General features: G+C 40.7%; 1 protein-coding gene across 2 annotated transcripts in view; it reads right to left on the bottom strand.

Moving 5' to 3' along the window:
* Positions 1-1,769: 1,769 nt before the first annotated feature.
* aff2 (ALF transcription elongation factor 2) overlaps positions 1,770-21,917 on the bottom strand; it is a 190,966-nt gene continuing 170,818 nt past the window's right edge. Inside the window, exons 18-26 of one of the 2 annotated variants that reach the window (XM_006782067.3) lie at positions 20,548-20,788; positions 20,114-20,247; positions 17,612-17,675; positions 16,901-17,037; positions 16,052-16,123; positions 13,676-13,769; positions 10,506-10,558; positions 7,430-7,650; positions 1,770-5,604 (exon numbers count right to left, since the gene is read on the bottom strand). In XM_006782067.3, coding sequence (XP_006782130.2) covers positions 5,483-5,604; positions 7,430-7,650; positions 10,506-10,558; positions 13,676-13,769; positions 16,052-16,123; positions 16,901-17,037; positions 17,612-17,675; positions 20,114-20,247; positions 20,548-20,788 — 1,138 coding nt within the window. In that variant the 3' untranslated portion in view covers positions 1,770-5,482. The remainder of the gene's footprint in view (positions 5,605-7,429; positions 7,651-10,505; positions 10,559-13,675; positions 13,770-16,051; positions 16,124-16,900; positions 17,038-17,611; positions 17,676-20,113; positions 20,248-20,547; positions 20,789-21,917) is intronic. The other variant, XM_087847674.1, reaches the window with a different exon arrangement.

Here is a 21,917-nt window from a genome sequence, read left to right as displayed (position 1 = left end):
GACCATTAAGTGAACTTAACAATAACCATATAGTAACATCACAGTTTCACCATAAAACAAAACAACACCAAACATCATTGAATTGGACTGAGCAACACTGCGGACCAACTATCGACTTGAAACGACGGAGGTCAGAGAGAAACGGTTTGCGGGTAGTGTTTACAGGTTGTTGTAGAAGTTCAGTGGCTCGCTGGGACAATCCTAATTTGGCTTCAAGACCTCAAATAAATACAAAAAACAACTGTAAAAAGCGTTATTGTTAAGCAACAGAAAGTGGAGCTTGGACAGCTGTCTAAATGGTGATTAGTAAGCATTTTAGTCGTTCAGATGAAGAACCATGAGTCCATTTTAAAGGAACAGTTTGACATTTTGGGAAATAGTCTTATTTCCAATGTTTAAATAGTAAAACGCTAGATGCAGCTAGCGTCAGCATACACGTATAAAACATGAACGTAGCTTCTAGGCCAAAAAATTAAGCCTTAAACCTGCATTGTCTCTGAAGGCCACCAGATGGCACTAGCTGTGGTTGCTGTTACCGTATGGTGTATTATGTAAGCAGTGGTGCCAACTTAGCGACTTTGTCGCTATATTTAGCGAGTTTTCAGACTCCCTTAGTAACTTTTTTTTTCTAAAAAGCGACTAGCGACAAATCTGGCGACTTTTTCTGGTATTATTGGAGACTTATTTATGACGACTTTTTGACGTGAAAACGTGTATCACTCTTATTCTCAACAAACAGCGGTGCTGCCGTGGGCAGCTCACCCGTGCTAAAGCGCTCACAGGCGGAGGATAGTCCTCCCCCCGCTGCTATCAGGGCAGCAGATGTTCACACCTGTACGTCCAGACTGCAAACAGTGTTGCCAACTCCTCAGTAAGGAAAATCGCTATTGGTTGTCCTAAAAGTCACTAGAAGTCGCTAAATGACAACATCGCCTAATTTGCATAATTGGTCATGCTAATGTAATTGTAACCTACGTTGTTGGAGAGAGAAATAACATCGTGGAAGAGACATAAAGTGAGTAAAAAACGTCCTAAATGCATTTAGAGTTTATTTAGAACTACAAATTAAATTTCTTTTAGCAATTATTGTTTTTTTTAATGTCACAATTCCAACCCTGCTCCTTTACCCGGGCTTGGACCGGCAAAAGTGACCCGAAATAGGCACTCTGGTGGAGTTACTTTGTGTGTGTGTGTTTATAAGTAGTTTTAAACCTTGTGATCCACAAAACAGCATAAGAGTAAAAGAGTAAAAGAAGAACTGACTGCGTTACAGCACCCGCTGCTTGTTGAGAGTAAAAGCGATATGCGCTTTCACGTCTTTTTTTAGCGACTTCTTTTAGAAAAAAGGTCGTTAGGGGGTCTGAAAACTCGTTAAAAATAGCGACAAAGTCGCTAAGTTGGCAACACTGACTGCAAATGAATCGCGCATGAGCGAAGCCGCTGTTCCCGCACTGACTGTAACGCAGTCAGTTCGTCTTTTACTGTTATGCTGTTTTGTGGATCACAAGGTTTAAAACTACTTATAAACACACACCCACTCACACAAAGTAACCACCAGAGAGCCATTTTCGGGTTACTTTTGCCGGTCCAAGCCCGGATAGAGGATTAGGGTTGGAATTGTGACATTAAAAAAAAACAATAATTGCTGAAAGAGATTTAATTTGTAGTTCTAAATGCAATTTTTACTCACCCTATGTCTCTTCCACGATGTTGTTTGTCTCACCAACAACGTAGGTTACAATTACATTAGCATGACCAATTATGCAAATTAGGCGATGACGTCATTCAGCAACTTCACGTTTAAACCCACCCATCCTTGTGACATCTGGTATTTTGAAACTAAAATCGTGAAAATGGTAATGTTTAGGATCTAAAATGGGATATCATGTTAGCTACGTCCATCTTTTATACCGTTTAAAAAGCATACATTTAAAATTGTCGATATAGCTCGCTAAAAAGCCTAGCTTGTAACTACACAAGCTAGCTTAGCCTCTTCTTTTTTAAAAAAATAGTCACATCTGATTCAAAAACAGAGAAAGACATAAAGCTTCAAAACTGTAGTTTTTGAAGACTGTTGGGTGGTTATGTTTATCTTTCATATACATTTACTGAGCTTAAATTTTTTACTAATTTACATAAACTAGCTGCTAGTTATAGGTTCTATATTTCATATACAAATACGAGTTTTTATTCTCAGAAAGAAGTAAGAAAAATATTCCCAAAATGTCCACTTATTTCTTTAAGGTTTAATGTTCTTGAGGTTTCAGACTTAGCTGTAGTGTTGTGCAATTAAATGGCTGTGTATTTTCATGAGACGTCGACCTTTTCAACACTGCATGTGACTTATGTAACAAGAAATATACTTTTTTTTTCTTTGTCAAAATGGACACAAGTAGTTCTTGGTCTGAAGCTATCAGTTATTGCATGCGATGACTTAAAATTTTCAGGCATTTCAGACAAACCTATACTTGCTCAAACCGTCAAAAAGAGAAAACACAGCAACAGATGCTAATTTGGCACATTATCACATGTTTGTTTGTTTGTTTTTTTCTTCTTTTTTTTTTAAAGCCAAACCCTGGTGTCTTCATAAACGCCAGTAAAAAGCTTATGGAAACATTTGATTTTACGAAAAAACAATCTCATATTTATACCAATATGGTATGGAAAATCATTTAGATTCATTCTTTGTTTTAAATAAATAGAGCAATTCCCACCGGACACAAATAGAGGCACTTGAGTTTCCTTTTTTTTTTATCTTTTTTGTTTTTGTCAAAGTGAAAATTACATTTCACATCCGCATTGTCTTCCATACACATTCAGCGATGGTCAAATGATCCAAAACTTAAAAATTCATGCTTAATGTGCTGGATTTACAAAGACCATAATAAACTGATTTGGAGTCTTGAAGGCGAACGTGAAAACGTAGAAACAGCTTGGTCTCTTGTTTTTAATGCGCCACGATGACTTCAAAATCACTTTGGTGCTTTGTAAATGCAGCTATAGCCTGCGCGCTGGCACACACATGTAGATGGCCCATTTACCTGCAGCACTTCCTCATTTGCTCACATTGAATCATTCACAAGACACAAGAAACACTGTTTTCAGGAGTCACAGTCTGTACATTATTGTACACAAACATCGTTATTGTTCGGTCAGGTAATGATTTTAAATAGACTTCACAATAAGCTGTACACGTATACACACTAACGACACAGCACAACAAATGTGGGGAAACGACTATAAGACACCCGGCAGTTGATTTGATCTCATTACGTGCTGTACAAAGTCACAGATATAGTTTTTGTTTCTGACATCAGGGCAGAAAAGCCGACGTGACAGTTTCACCCTGTTTACTTGCTCTGCATGTGGGTGGGGGCTTAATTAGAGCCAAATCATACTGAATCTTGTAGTTTTTTCCCCCCAGTAAGTGTTTGACGCCTTAGTTGGTGGGTTACTATGGGAACTAGAACTGAGTGGAATTTCACAAAAGCTCATAACCAGCAAGAGAAGAACCAGACAGATGCTTTATGTGATGGAAGAAAGCCCTTATTTGTAGGTCCAACAAACTGGATGTTTGTTCTGGTAGCCCACAAAACTGAAACTTCACCCTATACTACAAGACTTTAGATATTTTTGAAGCTTTGCCCTATCGTACCTGTAATGTAGTTTACAATTTTATTTGGTCAAAAGATTCTCATTTAAATACAAAAATCTCATTAGCAAAGATTGCCTTTTTGCTAGTCTTCGTTTGTTTAAACTGTGTGAATCTCGGGCTTTGCCGGGTGGGAGTGGGGTAGACTGTCTGTGTGATACTGAGGAGAAACACAAAACCCAACTGCACTGTGTGCTTTTCAGAAATTAAATGTGGCATAAAAGTTCTTCCTGAACTGCCAATAAGTTAATTTTGCCATTGTTGAGAGTAACAGTTTAACTTCTTTACTCCCAAATTAAACGAGAGTAATAGATATTTTTACTAAACCGAAATGTCATCACGTCACACTACAGTCACACTAGGGAAACTCTGAAACGGTTGCTCTGAAAATGGTGACCAGGTGTCCGACTGCTCAGTCTCCTACTTTGGTGCAATACTATGGTGAAAAACAGGGAGTCACTTTGCGATTGTGAACGGGGTCAAGCTGGCAAATATGTGCAATCTGTTTGTGATAATACATGGATTAATGGCAATAAATCGGTGAAAATATCAAATCTGTTGCCATCTGTCACAAATATGTTGCCGTCTACAGGCACAGAAATTGACATGAACTGCAGAAGATCATAGACTGGAAACAGGAACTCAGAAATTCCTCCAGCAAAAGTCACGTAGCTCCTGATGTGGGGGCTCGGCAGTCTTGCTTTGATGTAGGAATATAACCAGAACGCAACAACCATTTGAGACGAGTTCCCTGTCGCAAATATGTCAAGTGCTCATCTGTGCAGACCGATTGCAATAATCTAATCTGTCTGAGAGCGACTGCAGTCAGTCTGAGTTGGACTCTGTTTGGAGACAGGTTGCTGCTTGACGGGCAACCTGTCAACTTGTGCAACTGCCTTGCAACTGGAAGTGGTGAAGCAGAGGTTGAGTGCTGCTCAATCTCTGGGCAACCAGCTGATTGCACCGACTCACTGTAAGTGGAACAAGTTCAGTGCAGTCACCGATCAACAGCTGATCCTCCCCATCACAAACAGATAGCTGTCCTGTTTTTTTTCTCTAGTGTGACTGAGGCTTTAAATGTAACAAAGTAACTCTGTACTAATTAATAACTGCAGTAACAAGTCAGGCATAACTGTGTTTTAGACTTTATACACAGTGCTAGCAGGTTCTATCTTTTGGTTGGTTGTTGAGGATCCCTCTTTAAAGACTGAAGATGGAGTGAAATAAAATAAGTGCAATGAATTTAGCCTCCATTAGTGGTTGTAGCTGAGCCTCTTTACCAGTGTGGTCCTTAACTAATAGATTGGACTGGTACTCTTCCACTTGGATCAATATCAGCCTAAAGCTTTAATTCTATCCTAATCATTGACACATTTCTGGTCCACTGCTGGAGGAGGTGAGCCTCTGTTGAGCTCTTTCCCTACATTCAGCCTCACACTTGTCTGTTGGAGAATGAACCCATCTCAGTGAAACTGGGAGATGAGGTTGGGAACATGTGCGTTCCCTTCAGGAGTTAAAGCTACAATCACTTGTATACTGTTGCTCCCCCCAAAAAAGCAGCATCAGCCAAATTGTTAATATGATCATTTGTATTCTGTGGTTCACAGCTGAAATTCCCAAACTTAGTTACTGTTCACTCCTAATTAAAGGTGATTTCAGCCCAATTAATCCACCTGGTGTAAGCCATTATATTACCATGCATGGTGTAAAGACATTCAAAGGATCCCAGTGGGAACTGAAGCATCGTTCTGGGTCTCATCTCACTTGTTACCCGAGTTCTAGCTCCCAGCCCATTTCTTCTTTTTCTTAATGTTGGCTCTAGTCCAGTCTTCACAGCAGGTGAGCCTCTATGCGGAGCCAGTGCAGTCCCTGCCTTACGTAGCGAACCAGCTCTGTCATGCTGCTCTGCTGACTCAACGGCTCCATCACAGAGTCCAGCTCCTGGAAGAAATCTACGGGAGGGAAGGAGGGGGACAGTGTTACTGAGAGTGCCTCTGTGCTTAAATGAAACACACAAACTACAGCTGGTGTTTTTCCAGTGGAGCTGTGGGCAACATGGGGCAAAAGTCAGGCTCGTTCTTTATTCATTGCTGGTCCTACAAGCCACGCCTGGCGTCTTTTTTCACTAGTCGACTAGTGAACATTTCTCTGCAAAGGTTTTAAGAGCTTTAACATTCACTTTCATAAAGCTCATGTTTATACGGGCGACCACACAGGAAGCAACTCATCACAAATCGGTTTGGCGCTGGTTGGTTGGTAACTGGTAGACGTTACAGACCCTGGTTGCCACGGTAACCTAACATATTAACCACTCTCTCATTTGCCAACCAGTGGTATCCTTCACTCTAATTGGTAGTTGCTTCAAACTGTGAGCGTGAGGAAATTTTAATTTGGGATTATTTTGCCCGTCAACACTTTAAATCACCAAATGTCACTTTCTGTGGTTGCTGCTTACAACATCAGCTCAAGTTGTTTTTTGTGGACACCAGTGTAGACTAGCTTTTAGTCTTAAGATTGTTGCAAATGGAGTAATTCAGAATTACACCGAACAAGTTGTATTTTTGTCCTCAAAACCAAAACCAAAAAAACCCGCACTATGACAAAAGATGAAGTCGACATTGAGCGATGATGAGCTGGTCCTTATATTTCTAAAAACAAAAGGAAGAAACTGAGATGATTTTGGGTTCATTTAATTCTCAAGAGAAGGCAGCAGGGGAGGATTTCATGGTTTGATCCAGGAGTGCTTTGGTTCATATTTCAGGATATCAGTGGGGCAGCTGAGCTGATGTGATGGGGCAGAAAAGTCATTTCTAAGAATCGACTGGCCCGGAGCAGCATCTAGCTGTGTGTCTGAATAAAACAGTATTATTTTACTATTTGTATATTTAGTACTGGTGCAAGTTCTGAGCTACGAGTGCACTTGTTACCAAACGCAGTGACCTGATTGGTCTGATCTGTTTACTCGCATCCTAAAAATCTGAAAAATCAAGCTTGGTCCAAGAAAATAAATGCTGCAAGTTCGACCATTCGGTGTGAATGGCTCCATTAAGAATAGCCAAATCCGAAAAACAACTTTAACACATAAAATATTTGGACAGGTTTTAGGTTTCCGGTGTGTAAAGGCCTTTAGTCTAAAAAATACAACAAAAAAACCTCCACAGTAAGTTGGATATAAATGAAAAATGAGTACTTCAACTCAGCGCTCCAGCATGGTAGTAACTTGTAAATCTTAAGATTGGCCGGCCTGTTTGTGATCCTTCATTGACCTTTGTGACTTTAATGGAAACCATGATTTACACAAAGTCTTTACAGAGGTCATAGACCAAGTAGAAGCAGGGGGGTGTTCTCATAGAATCACACCTACAACCATGCAGTCGCCCCCTGCTGGCCGACACTGGCTTCACTGTTGGTATCCATTTTTGATATACAGTCTATGGCTAAAACCTCTGCAAAGAGCTCACAGAGAGGATCAAATAAATAATAAGAAATAAATAAGAAATAAAAATAAAAACAAAAACTCCTGCTGAACGTTTTTACGTGTTCAGCAGTCTTTCTCAGTATCTTCAACACGTGAGTAAAGCTGTTTTACTCAAACTGACTCCTTTACCACATGTATGAGTCACATGTACATGGCATACTTTGCATGCCTGTCATGTTAATCATCATGTATCCAGATGTTAGAGATATGAACTTGCGGTGGTGACAGTAAATATTCAGCAGCGTGTTGGCGCCCATGTGAAAATACATCCAGCAGTACGCGCTCTTGTGCCGTCCTACCTTGGCTCTCAGCGGCCAGTCTGTCAGCTGTCTCCCAGTGTTCGTAGCTCCGCAGGATGTTGTTTGTGATGTTAACATGACTGGCAGCCATGTGGTGAATCCGCTGGGGGATTGCCACGCTGCCCGATGACCCCGGTGCACCTCCGGATCCTCCTCCCGCTCCTCCTCCGTTGCTGGCTGGAGAAGGGCTAAGCGACAGAGGAGATGGAGTCCCGTTGACCCTGAAAATATGGAAATGCAATAAGTCCCAGTGACATCACAGGGAGCCCCTGTATGCCATAAAAAAGACCTGTTCACTGTTTTTACCTCAGTTTAATAATTATTACAATGTCTGTGCTGTTTGTATAATTTATATGTCAGGCGGTCAACAAGTGACCGGCTTGTGATCTTAACTCAAGTTAGATATGATAGATGCTGTAGTTGCAGTCGAGTTGCTACAGACAGTATAAAAGATGAATGTTTCCATTGTGACATCTCTCATGGAGAAGTCCTGTTTTGAAGGCTTGAGCTGGAGATTTTCCCCGTCGCCTTCTTGCTGCTTTAAAACCAGCTGTGATGAGTGAGAGTTTGACTTTGAAAGCCAGGACAGCGAGCGCCCATTGGCACGACTAACAGACACACGCTGGATAATCCAGCCTTCAGACTCTAATAAAGACCACGGTTTTAAAAATGAAATTATACAATTACTTAATACATTTTTATTCTATTATACCAGGAAGTGGTTAGCACATTTGTTTGATAAGGAAAAGGTTGCTGGTTTGATTCCAGCAGGACACACAAATCCTCTTTGGGGATGTCTTAGGAAGTGGATGTGGTGTGGAGCTTCCTGCTGTGGTGTGAAAAGGGACCAGCTGAAAGTAGTTTAACTATAATACTGGAAACCAGTGAATGAGCCAAATCAGGAAAGTGTTTACTAAACTCAATGATGTCTTCTTTTTGTAACCAGGGGAGGCGCCCCCTGCTGGACATTAGATTAAAAGCACTTCGCTTGTTGGACCGGAACTACTTCCATCTTTTAAACCGTCTCTAGGTTTTGCAAGAAAAGTCAAATATTGTCACATTACAGAAGGCAGCAGGGAATAAGAAGGAAACTATTTGCAACAATACTGTCAATGTGATTTTTAAAGCTGCTCTTATTATGTTTTTCTGGCCATTTGTTGTCAGTGTGGTGTTTATAGCTTGTTCCACTGCCCGCAGAGCAGCATTATCATTGATTTGCAGCTGTGCTGCTGGTCACCAGATGAATGTAGGTCTAAAATTCTTTCTCCCTTTAGCTCTGTCATCAACGACTCTAAGCAAAAGTCTGACTTTTTATCCGTGGGTTGCCAATGTTGTGTGTTTAAAGCTGGAACGGCGAAAACAGCGACTGACAACAGATGAGACCGAACCAAATCATTTTTTAAGTGCGGCCTCACATCCAAAACAATCAGCTGAAAGATGCTGATGGACCTCCTGAGTAAGTAAAACAAGACACACAGAAATCCATATCAAATATCCGACCTCAGCACACAGACACGTTTGCTTACATGAGACAGATGTGTACATATAAGGGGACGGATGCAAGGAGCTAAACGAAGGTTAAAGCAGGATTTTTGTACTTATGCCTCTGTACTCCACCACGATGGATTTAAGTGCAGACTTAAATCCTTGTAAAACACCTTGTTTTACGAGGATTTTGCATAAACTGTTTAGGAGTTACTGTGATATACTCAACCTGTCCAGGCTGTCCCTGCCTAACATCTTATAACAGCTAGGATAGACGCTAACTCAACTGTGACCCTGGATAAGGATAAACAATCCCTGATTTTAGAGGCTTAAAAAGTAACTGGACAGCTCGATCCAATAGAGCAGCTTTTTACTTTCAGCCTCTGAAAGTGTGGGACTTATTAGAAAAATGTCTTTAATTCCTAAAACAGTGCAAATGTTTATAAAACACCTTGAATTCGAGCTGAAAGTCTGCACTTTGGTCACATCAGGATTGTCTGTGGGACCGAACTGTACGTGGTTGTTAAAACATCCACCAAAGAAAATAAACACAAAAAAATACAACATACAAATGTGGTCAGAACGAGGTTAATTATTGCGCTCCCAGAATTGTTTTAATACTGTGTGTTCATGTTTTGAATTCTGACTCTGGACTTTGTCTATGTAAATATCAAAAGCCAGACATCAGCATCATTTTTAAGGATTTATTTTTCCCAGTCTGGAAATCATTCCCAGCTACAAAGATTTTCTTGTCACAATGTTACTGTTCAAATCTGTCTTTGTGTCCTGTGCCCCCCCCCCCCCCCCCCTTCTTCTGTTTTTCCATTTTAATGTAGCACCGGTATTATCAACATCATATCAGTATGTTATTTGTTTTAAATATGAGGGTGAGCATAAATAGAGAGACGTCACCTTTTCTTTTTTCTTCATGTGGAGCTGTTAGCATGCTCGAAGGAGGTGGGTTCTTTACCCCCCTGTGACTCACAGTCAATGTAAAGAGTAACAACTCATTACATTAACTGTGTAGGAAATTAGATTAACAGTGTTTTGTTATTGGCATTATAGCAAACTATAGAAACGGTGACAGAGAGCTTTGACGTGGATACATTAGTGCAAACTGCTCCCTGTTCTGGACAGCTGTGTGTGTGTGTGTGTGTGTTCCTGACATGATGTAATGTCTGTGATGTGGCCTTGACCATTGCTGACCCACAACTTGTGCCTGATTCAGTGCCCCCCCCCCCCCCCCACACACACACACTGAGCCCAGTCCTGCTGCTGTGCAGCGTCATAGCTGTCCAAACTCATTAGCTTCACATCCGCAGGTCCTCCACGCCTCGCCTCCATCCATCATCACTCCCTCCATCACTCCTTCTCACCCAACACCCGGCAGCCCTTCCAGTCTTCTCCTTCTCACATCTACAACAAATCAGTCCCTTTATTTGCTTCCTGAAGGTTTGTTTGAGCAAGTGGCTGTCAGGGTCGACACGGTATTCTGCAGCAGAGCTCCGGTGAATTATAAATTCTCAATTATCAAGGTGAAGGGGTGGGGGGTACTGCATGTGTGTGTGTGTGCCTGTGTATGTATACTCACTTTCCATTGGTCCTCCAGGGAGAGGGTGCTTGGTGGGAACTCTTGGCTGAATTCTGAATAACAAAAACAGAAATGTATTAAACCGTGTTGTTTACAGCTCTCCAGCTGTAGAGGAAGGAGTCAGCTCATTCACTCCAGTAAATACAACAAAACAAATTACAGGTGCAGTCCTACCTCCAAAACACTGCACTATTAATAATACGAGGAAAATGCTGGTGAATTTTAAGAATTCAAATTAGTTGGTTTCACAGAAAAATAAAAGGAGCATGAAGAAAAAAAGTAACAATTTTTTGTTTTTTTGTGAAATAGTTAACAACTTGACCTCTTTATGCAAATAAACTTAGAAGATCTGTACTCCAAGTTTTTAAATGTAAATCTTTAATTGTAAACTAATGAGTAGCCACAGCTGTGTGATTAGGAATAGACTGGAAAAACAAACTTATGCTGAAGTGCACTTTAAGTAAACGTTCCTCCACTGTTAGAATAAAATGCCATTTTGCATACAGCAAAAAACTATGACATGAAGAATGAAAAATGATAACATGGATTAGAAAAACAACACATTTGTCTCTGTGTACTACAATAACAGTACACACTTAGCTTAACCTCCTAAGACCCGAACTCTTCCATGGCATGAATTTTTAATTTCTCTTTGATATTTGGGCTGATTGGGACCCAATGCATGTAAAAACAAAGAATCACCAGATTTTTTTTTTACCCAATTTTTGTTTCTAAGAAAAATGAGATCCACATATGAGGATATTTGTTTTAAATTGTGATAAAACAGAGGCAGTATAAGGTCCTCGTAAGTGGATATCAGGCTCTTGTAGAGCAAAATTTAGTATTTTGGTCTAGACAACCCAAAATGTGATGTCCACATATGTGGACGCCAGGTCCTAGGAGGTTAACTAGAACCCCTACAGCTCAGTAATTATTGCACAATCCATCCATTCGCTTCCGCTTCTCCTTTTCAGGGTCGCGGGGGGTGCTGGAGCCTATCCCAGCTGTCATAGGGCGAGAGGCGGGGTACACCCTGGACAGGTCGCCAGTCTGTTGCAGGGCTAACACACAGAGACAGACAACCAGTCGCACTCACATTCACTCCCGCATTCACACCTTAGATTGTTCAATTAACCTATCTCCACAAAGTGCATGTCTTTGGACTGTGGGAGGAAGCCGGAGTACCCAGGGAGAACCCACGCAAACACGGGGAGAACATGCAAACTCCACACAGAAAGACCCGGCCTGATGGTAGAATTGAACTCAGGACCTTCTTGCTGTGAGGCAACAGTGCTAACCACCGTGCCACCATACTCCAAAACACCGTTATTGCACAATATCCTGTTTATTTAATTCACACAAAAGTGAGAGTGTAAAAAAATAAATAAATCTGGTTTCATGGGGATTATGTACTTTTTACTCACAATTCATTTAGACATGGATCCCAACAGAAATCTGTTCATTTGACTATAATGCAAAAAAATAGTCAAATAGTTTGCCTGCAGTCTCCTCCTACACAGTCAGGAGTTGAGCTGCTAGACCCGGTACTGCGGCACAGCTTAGCCCGCTCATTGCTCTTAACTATATTAGATAAAATGATGCCAACATTTTGCCTAGCAGCCACATAACATCGCTAAATGTTACATTTGTAACACAATACGAAAATGATCCATTTGTAGCATTTACGCACCTGTAACACTTTAAACATTGTATCACTTTAAGTTTGTTACAGAAAGATCAAATGTAGCAAATACTGAATATACCCATTTTTGATAGCTCTACATTGTGATGTTTATTTATATTTTATTTATGTTTATTTATTTATAGTATGTTTACATTACATTTATAGTTACATTGAGATAATATCAAAAGTTTAATATCAGATATATAACTGTTGATATGTGTGGCTGTGTATTCAATCAAACAGAAGTTTGCATATCAATGTTTTATTATACACTACAGGGTGAACAGTGTGTGGCTGATCAGTATAAGATCATACTTATTTTTTCATACAATAACTGACTGACATGTTGTCTTAATCCATTTACATTTTTCTATCCATTCGCACTCACATTCACACCTTTGGGCAATTTAGAGTCATGAATTAACCTGACCCCGCTAACTGCATGTCTTTGGACTGTGATAGGAAGTACCTGGGTAGAACCCACGCAAACATGGGGAGAACATACAAACTCCACACAGAAAGGTGGGTTGTTAATGTATGTAGCTGTATCAGTTTGCTAACAGCACAAACAGGATGAGCACGTACTAGCACTAAAAATACACAAACATTATATATTGCATTCTTCTTACTTCAGTAAATAATCCAGCAATTTTTTTTTTTTAACTTTATGCATCCAATATAGTTTTGTTTTTGTCAACTTTTCAGTTTATGGATGAAGGATGACGGATCAAGAAAAATATTAATTTATTTATTAAGAATAAAAATCTTCGGTTTGATAGATGACAGGCTGCCAGACTGAAGTATTAGACTTAAATGAATTAAGTTTGAGGCAATTAATCAGATCAAATCACATTTTCAAATCATGTAAAAGGTATTTTGTAATAAAACCCTTCAGTCTGGCAAAAGCAATGCTAAAACAATGTGAGCCTCTGCTGAACTTCTGGACAATAGATAGGTCGTAACGTTAGTGAATTTTGAAAATGCTAAATGAATGTGTCATGCAGATAAGTGTATTACAGAAACGGTTAGACTGTTGTTGTGTAGCATTTCCTTTTTAAAATGAACTGCTCCAACTTTATGTCAACACTTACTGAATGTACATAGACTGCGCACACATGCACAGATAAACCCCCCAGTTGGTCGCTTCCCAGAAATCCAATCCCATCACTGCAAATGCAGCACTGTGATAATGACATCCTCAGTAATTAATTAAACTAAACATAATTAATCAAAACAAGCACATTAAACCCTAACAATCCACGGTGATGATTGATGGAGCTAATTAATACATTAATATCAAAGAGAAAGAATGGAATTTAATAACGCCATGCAAAATTAATGCACAGGCATCATGAAAATGAATATGAAATGTATTTGAGGGATTGTAATTGGCTTTGTGTGTTTTCCACAGAGAGAGAGATAGAGAGAGAGCGAGCAAAGAGGGAAATGGAGTCTGTGTCCAAGTATGTGTGCGCGTGTGTGTTACCTTGAAGTACTCCATGAGCGACCGCGAGTACTTGACAGCGTGGTCTTTCTTCAGATGGAACATCCTCAGATATAGCAGAGACAGACAGCGGTTACTATGGAAACAAAAGCATTAGAAGGCAGATGAGTCCTCTGTACAAATTCCCTTTTAAGATCTATCCTCAATATTATTTTCAAGTCATTCGCACAGAATGCACCCAGACTTCAAACGTGCCCCTCAAATCCTTGTGGATCAGGAAGAACTTCAATGAAATAAGGAATGTGGGAAATATATAATACTGTGAATGGAGAAAAAAAACAAAACAGCGGCTGTGCATCACGGAAAGCTCACACAGTCACAAAAATACAAAAAACACTGCAAAAAACACTATTTTTTGGGGGGAAATCAAGCCTCCACATTCACTGGGCCTCATGGCTAACAAATCTGAACACATTTAGTGTAATGTGGTAGGATGTGTCAAATACCACATCTTATTTTATTTGTCATGAAAATACTAGGGGTGCAACGATACACAAAATTCACGGTTCGGTTCGATACTTTGGTGTCACGGTTCGATATATATAAAATATATATTTTAACTCAAACGTACAGTTTTTAAATTTAATGTTGCTGAAACAACAAAGGGATAAAATAATAAATCTATCTGATCGAGAAATTACTCATCTTTGGAAAAGAGAGTTTATTACAGAGAAATGGCTCTTTCCAAAATAAAAGCTATACTATACGCTTCTTCTGGGCTATATTCTCAGCAGCATATTAAACATATCAGGTCCCCATAAGGAGAATCATGTGCTAACGGCTGTCTAAATGACTTGGGTAAAGTTTGTAGCATGCGTGCTTGTTGTTTTTGTCTGCTTCCACTTGTCTTTGCACTAGGATGCTGTCGGAGTAAATGTGCAGTCATATTCATTTTGTTCCCACTAGTGCTGTCAGCGTTAATCTGAAATGACGTTAATGCCACAACACGGCAAATCTCCGTTAACGAGTTACCACGGATCGCCCCGTGCGTGGGGCTGGACGGCGTCAACACGTTAACGAGCAAACTGCGCTAACACAGTAGTTCCCACCCATGTAATTGAGCATTGCGTGGCACATCCGACATACTGTTTTACTTTTGTCCATGACACGCTTACCTTCAGGGTCATACGTCACATGAAGACCAAAATAGTTCCAAAGGCCAGATCTGAATGAGGGTGCGGGAGGTTCAATTTGCCATGTTGCAACGAGCTTAGCTTCTGTCTTGCTAGCTTGCGCTGCACTCAGTGGATCTGCGCTCGACAGTGCAGCCTAGGCGGAGTAGTCGAACGCAGATCCACTGAGCATCGTCAGAAGAAAAGTTGATAAAATAATTAAAAAAATTTGTATTGTTCAATACATATGCGTACTGAACCGAAAGCACTGTATCGAACGGTTCAATATCGATACGAGTATCGTTGCACCCCTAGAAAATACATGTGACATGTGGTGCAGTAGCTAGCACTGATACCTCACAGCAAGACGTAGATCAGTAGATCACTACTCTCAGTACAAATCAGTGTCGTCTGCAAACATCATAATCCACAAAAACTCCTGCCTGTCCACCAAAATGTTATCATTTAAATCTCAATTGTTTGTTCATTTTAGTGACACCATATTTTTTTATTGTCACGTAAATATTACAGTACTTTCACATCCATGATGTAACACATTCTTGCTACTGAATACCTTTTTGCATATGCGACATTCCTCTTTGTTAAACCGTTGTTGCAGACAAATAAAGTATAAGTACATCTAAAAAAAAACACCAAGCTGTGTGTTGCAGGGAACAGCTGTGATTGGCACGCCATCAAGCAGTGATTTGGGGAGCGCTTGATTTTCTTTTACTTTTTGCGTTCTATTGGTCAAGTACTTACCAATAGAACGTGATCAAGATTAACATGAGACTGATTGTGCAGTCCCCTTAATTTTTTTGAGTGTACCGTATTTTCTGCACTATAAGGTGCACTTAAAATCCTTACATTTTCTCAAAAATCGACAGTGCGCCTTATAATCCGGTGCATCTTATGGTCTGAAAAATACGGTAGTTGTCACAACGCCAACTTAAAAAGTAGCCAGCGTGCTCTTTTCTTACAAAAACATGGCCAGATGCAGTCAAATGACCAAACAAGGAGTGCATGACTGAAAGGGGCTTAAGTCAGATAATACTTTTGATACAGTGCTTTGATACTGTTTAGTTTCGTTTAATGTGCCTTATGGTCTGAAAAATACGGCATATACTTTTTCAGGCAACTGTAATTTTTTAAAACATTTTTCTAAATATATTTATTTTAGACAGCAGACATACTTTACATGATTCATTACACACACACACGCACAGACAGTGAAAGTGTATCGTACCACAACACGGCGAGTTTCTTCTCAGGGATGGTGGCTAAATGGCTGGTGAAGTTCTTCAACCTCATGGCATACCTGCAGTGGAGAGATGCTCATTACTCATCTGTGGGCATTTGGGAGAACCGAATGTCAAAACAGAACTCTGAATTTTACAAAAAGCAGATGCATATATACCCAAGTGCTGCTCTTCACTTAGTGATCAATTCTTCCAGTTTACCAGCAGCCAACTGAAACGCTCTGAATTGTTTGTAGGCAAAACAAAGTTAACTTTCTCTAACGCTGTGGGAGATACAGTGCTCCTTTGGCCAGCCCTCTCTGTTCAGCACAACACTTTATCAGTCAAAATCAAATTCAGCCGTCATGATTGAGAGTTCATTGATTCCTGAAGGGAAACGCCGTCCTTTCCTTCTCTCAGGGAGTTCAGAGGTCAGAGTGACTGCAGCTGCTAAAAAGTCTGTGTTTTGCTCAAGGACCCTACAGCAGAATAGATGAGTGCAGGCAAGCAGATCTTGAACCTGAGCACTTGAGTTAAAAGACTCTGTCCCACTACACCATCCTCCTCACAACAAGTCAACCTTCAGACTTAGCAGTCATCAGTTATTCTCAGTTTGCTCTCTTATAGTTACACTCAGCAGCTCTCAAAAGATGAAAACCTGCAGAGATCCTGCAAGGCAACAGATAACACGTCTGTGGACTCAAACAGTCCTCGCTTTTCTCCCAATCACAGGGTTTCACCAGGTGTTACACTGCTTTGAATGAAGCTTTTCAAAATAAAACCATTGATCAATTCTGTTCTACTAACCTGTTAAGAAACTAGAGAGTGTTTATTGATGTTTTTCTGTCCATCCCTACCTGATTAGTTCCACAGTCTCAGAGTACATTGTATATGGTGATTTGGCCTCTAGTGGATCTCGCTCCATAGCATTTCCACACTCTATGAAAGACAGAGCGCCGTCTGCGTAGTTCACTGCTTTCCCAAATTTGTCCATCTGCAGACAGAGGACAGGAAAGGAAAGAAAACAGGAAACAAACGTGAAATGAAAGGAGATGTAACAGAGAGAGAGAGAGAGAGAGAGGAATGAAATGTGAATAAGCGATAGAATAAGCGACGTCTTGACGGCATTGTGGCAGAAGCACGGCAGCCTCTTTGAATAATCTCCCACTAAGATGCAAATCCCTAGATAAATCTGAGGAAACAACTCGTAAACATAAGATAAATACCAAGTTAAATAAATCTCATTTCATTGTTTGTGTGTGTGTGGGGTGGGTGGGTGGGTCCGATAATTCTTTTGATATTGTATAATCTTGCAGACATCATCAGTCCTTGAATGCAATGTCCCCTTAGAGACAAATGGTGCAATAAATAACACAAATTATACAGTACGGTCCTTGGTACCAAATAGATTTTCATTCTACTGAGACTTACAGTGCACACATAATTGCAGTCTAGACTGTAGATGTTAACATTGTGTGTTTCTGCTTTCACTGTCTGTCTGCCTCGTGTCGTTAGCACAGAGGGCTGAAGGTGTGCGTCTACCTGAACTGGGTCACACAACATCTTACCAAAGCATCAGCCTTGTGTTTCAGTCTCTTGGCCTCCTGCATGTAGTAGTCAGCACTGTGGACCCTGCAAACATAATGGTGACAAATAATACAGACCATAAAGAGCATGTGTGCGCTGACATGTTGTTTAACAAAACCTGAAAACAACACCCTGCATCACTGAGACAGATTTGCATAATCACGGACTACAAGTAGCTCGCAGTGAGCTACACACAGTCATCTACTTAGGTATACATACCTCAGGCTTAGTGTAACCTTAGTATAACAACAAGACATGTTGTTTCATGAATAATGCAGAAGCCTTTTGGGACAAATATCCAAGATGATGTATCATCTTTCAACGTTAACACACATCTGGACAAATGATAAGGCTGCTACAGCTTTCCCCATCCACATACACTAACAGGCGAGTGTCTAGCCTTTAGCTGAAGTTGTAGTAAATAAGACAACTTTTGTTACAACAGAGGGTCGCACGACCAGAGAACCAAATCAGGGTTGAGCAGCAAAGACTGAAGATATTCAGTAAAGAGCTATGAAGAGCAGTTATGCGTGGCCGATAAAGTTGATTGTGACAGGACACTCAGTCGTAGCCATGACGGTAAACAAAATACACATGAAAGAATGATCAGAAACTTCATGAACTTTTTATACAATCATCACAAACTTACCAGCTGACTCTCCAAGTAAATGTGTAAAAAGATCACAATGTCCCCTCCTGTTCCTGAGTTATGGCACTGATTAGTGATCAGAAAAGTGCTCCTGATTTATTGCCAGTATTTTTTTGTGAGGTCACTATGACCTTAACCCTTGAGCATGAAATACTAATAGGTGCAACTGAAGGTTTAGGCCAAAGTGGAAGAAATTCCCTCAATGTGTTTCTGAGACATCAAGGCCATGAGAACCAGAGAGCAGGACTGCAACTGCTGCCTCTGGCATGAAGGCATGAACAGACTTCCCAAGTAGCACAGCTAAGAACTGCACTGCAGCTAACATGATCTAGCAATAACTTACAGTTAGGCCTATGTAGTTTTATAATGCCTTTCAGTTTAAATAAAAAATTGTTATAAACATGTAATAACAGCCGTTCCCATTCTTATCTGTTATAAGTTTCCTGCTGTTCGACAGTCCTGGATCTTTTTGCCATTTCATGATGTGCCAGATGTTTTCAGTTGATGATATATCTGGACTGGAGGCTGGCCAGTTCACTACAATGAAATCATACTGTTGTAATAGATGCAGTTGGGGGTGTTTAAGTTTAAACACTTAATGTTTCTTTGTTCTCCTTGCTTTGTTGAGAAACCTTTGCAAGAAACCTGATGTCTAGAATCCATGGTCCTCACCAAAGAGTGTGTTTCCTCCTTTAATAATGGTTTGTCTGGCTTTTACTACAGCTGTCTTCAACTGTTGTTTTTGTTTTTCTGGACTGAACTTTGCCTTTCTTTACACTCTAAAACTGGGTTGCTTCTTTGCTGGTATATGGCAGGTTATTGCTCATTTGTCCTGCTTAGCACCATCTAGTCAGCACTGCCTCATTTGGCAGAATCTGAGCTGAAATAAAACTTTACCTGCCTGCTTCTGTGTTCTGTCACTTCATCAACACAAACACTCATGGCCCAGTACCATTTGGAGCCATGCTCATGTCTCATACTGCCTCCACAGTCCAATCTATCTTTTCTATTGCTGAGGCTTATGAATGGTTTGCACCTTGTAATGAACCCTCTGTATTTGCTTTTGTGAAGTCTCTGCTTTATTACAGACTTGGATAATATTACTCACTCCTACCTCCTAGGCAGTGTTCTTCATTTGGATGTGTGTTGTTTTCTTTACAATATAAAGAATCCTGTAATCACACAGTCCACTTTTTATATCGTCAAGCTCATGAGTGTGTCCTGATTTTAACACTCATAGTGTTCCCGGTATTTCTGAGATGGATTAGTTTTGTTTTTGGAGACAGCCCGTTCCTCATCTGATCATGGGATCGGTGTTAATAGACCTCTCTGCACTGAATCATACTTGTTATTAATCTCTGTCTCTCTTCCACAGCATGTCTTTATCCTGTCTTCCTTCTCTCACCCCAACCGGTTACAGCAGATGGCTCCGCCCCTCCCTGAGCCTGGTTCGGCAGGAGGTTTCTTCCTGTTAAAAGGGAGTTTTTCCTTCCCACTGTCGCCAAAGTGCTTGCTTATAGGGGGTCATGTGATTGTTGGGTTTTTCTCTGTATGTATTATTGTAGGGTCTACCATACAATATAAAGCACCTTGAGGCGACTGTTGTTGTGATTTGGCGTGGGGAAATTCCTCTCTGCATTTAACCCACTCACTCAGTGAAGCAGTGAAAGTCTAAACTTTATGCTCATTTTCATCAGAAACTATAATTTGGATATTTTTTGTAAAACACCTAAAATAACAAAAAATATGTTAAAAAAAATAAATAAATATGGATCCAACTGTATAAACAATCAAATGTTTGTGAGTGCACATCGTGGTGTGTGCTTTTACTTACGTGTCACTGAATGAGAGTTTGGGCCTGCGGGGTTCTGCGGGGTCCATCAGGGGTTCCGACCAAACCTCCGAGTCTGAATGACCGTTGGTATGGTAACCGTCTCCACAGTGCTTCTCGCCATTGGAATCCATTTCCTGTAGTAGAGAGGTTTTTGAAGTATATGCTTCCAACAGTCTTAATTAAGTTTATATTGTGTGGCTTTCAGTGACCACCTACTTAAACTTGAGCACTGGCGTCTGATTCACACTGACAGATTTAAACTTTGCTATTTATCGATAGCAGCTGTATTGAGCAGGAATGAGATGTGGTCACCCTTTCCTACAGTCTTCCTTAGATATAGCATCATCATAATCTACTATGACACATCGGTGTTCATCATTAAAAGCTGACCACCAGGTCTGTGTCCACAGGACTGTATATATATAAGCACTTACACTGCCATTTCTCACATGCGCTGATGTTTTTCCTTCACCTCTCCGGTGTCTGTGTGAGGAAGAGGAGGTGGAAGCAGCGGAGGCGGCGCAGGGCAGCATCCCAGCGGCGCTGGCCTCCTGGCTGAGAGAGGAGCTGCTGTCGCAGGGCCGTTTGCGAGGCGGATCATCAGACAGAGGGGACAGGAGCGGCGGGAGCAGCTTCTCATCGTGCCGTCGGGACTGCTTCCTGTTCAGAGAGCTACTGAACACGGACGCACACACACATACGCACAAACACGCGCGCACACACACGCACACACACACACACACACATAGAGACAGAAAAGAAGTGAGATTATTTGTTTACTTGTGCAGAGGCACTGAATGCTATGTTTTTACTTTGTTCTGTGTTGTATCTGTGCTATACGTGGGTTACTCATGGTATGCTAGTCTCAGTGTAGCTCGTCCTGGCACTGTTAATTTTGCTCCAAAGACACAGACCAAGTGCAAGGGTCCTGAAGCCCTCATGTGGGGCTTTTTGCTACCTTTAAAAATTAAGTGAGTGATACTGAAACTAACCCCACGATGACTGAGGACTCCTCTTGTATCTACATTCAGTTTATTACTGGGTTCAGGACTGTTAGTGGCAAAAAAACACAAGACAGAATTTAGGGACTAATGAATGAATTTACCATATTTTTGAATCCGTGAACGATATTTTTTTCCCCTGTAAAATTATTGGAATTCTGCCTTCCCCCGTAGCACCTCGACAATTATTCCCTCAGCCGCCTTATTGTAGCTCCTGTGACTCATATTGTTTGCAGCACAACAGATAATATTTTTATGTTTTTCCTCTCCCTGGAAACTCTGGGGGTTTGATGCGGTGAGGAAGTTGCTGAGCTCGCAGAACAAGGCCCCAGGCACCGACATTAGCAATAATAGACAAAATCATGGAGACAAAGACTAATTAGCTGCTGTGGAGTGTGTGCATGCGGAGCACGAGTGTGTGCTTTGGTGTCTGCGCATGGCATAATTGATGTGTCTGTGGCTGTTTGTGTGCGTGCATATGCTAATTTGCGTGTAGTGGCGTGTGTCTGTCTTTAAGTGGACGCTGATGTGTGTGCAGGGAAGTAGGTGAGAGCACTCAGACTTCTTTTAAAGGCATAATAAGTTAACAAATTGAGAGGCTCTTAGAATAAAATGACCACAGTATATCTGCCAAATCATTTCCTGTAATGCATTTGCAGTGACTCAGTGAGAAGATTTATATTCCAACTGAAATGAGATTTCTCCTTTTTTTGGTACACTACAGCATTCATATCAGTTTTTAAATCACTTGTCGTGTGTTCGGCTTTGTCATACGAATTAAGAACCAAACAGCAGAATGCCAC

This window comes from Neolamprologus brichardi, chromosome 2, assembly GCF_056152115.1.
Source record: "Neolamprologus brichardi isolate AB-2024 chromosome 2, ASM5615211v1, whole genome shotgun sequence".
In the NCBI taxonomy this organism is placed as follows: domain Eukaryota; kingdom Metazoa; phylum Chordata; class Actinopteri; order Cichliformes; family Cichlidae; genus Neolamprologus; species Neolamprologus brichardi.
The sequence above is the reverse complement of the archived record's forward strand: the minus strand, read 5'-3'. Positions and strand labels throughout refer to the sequence as shown.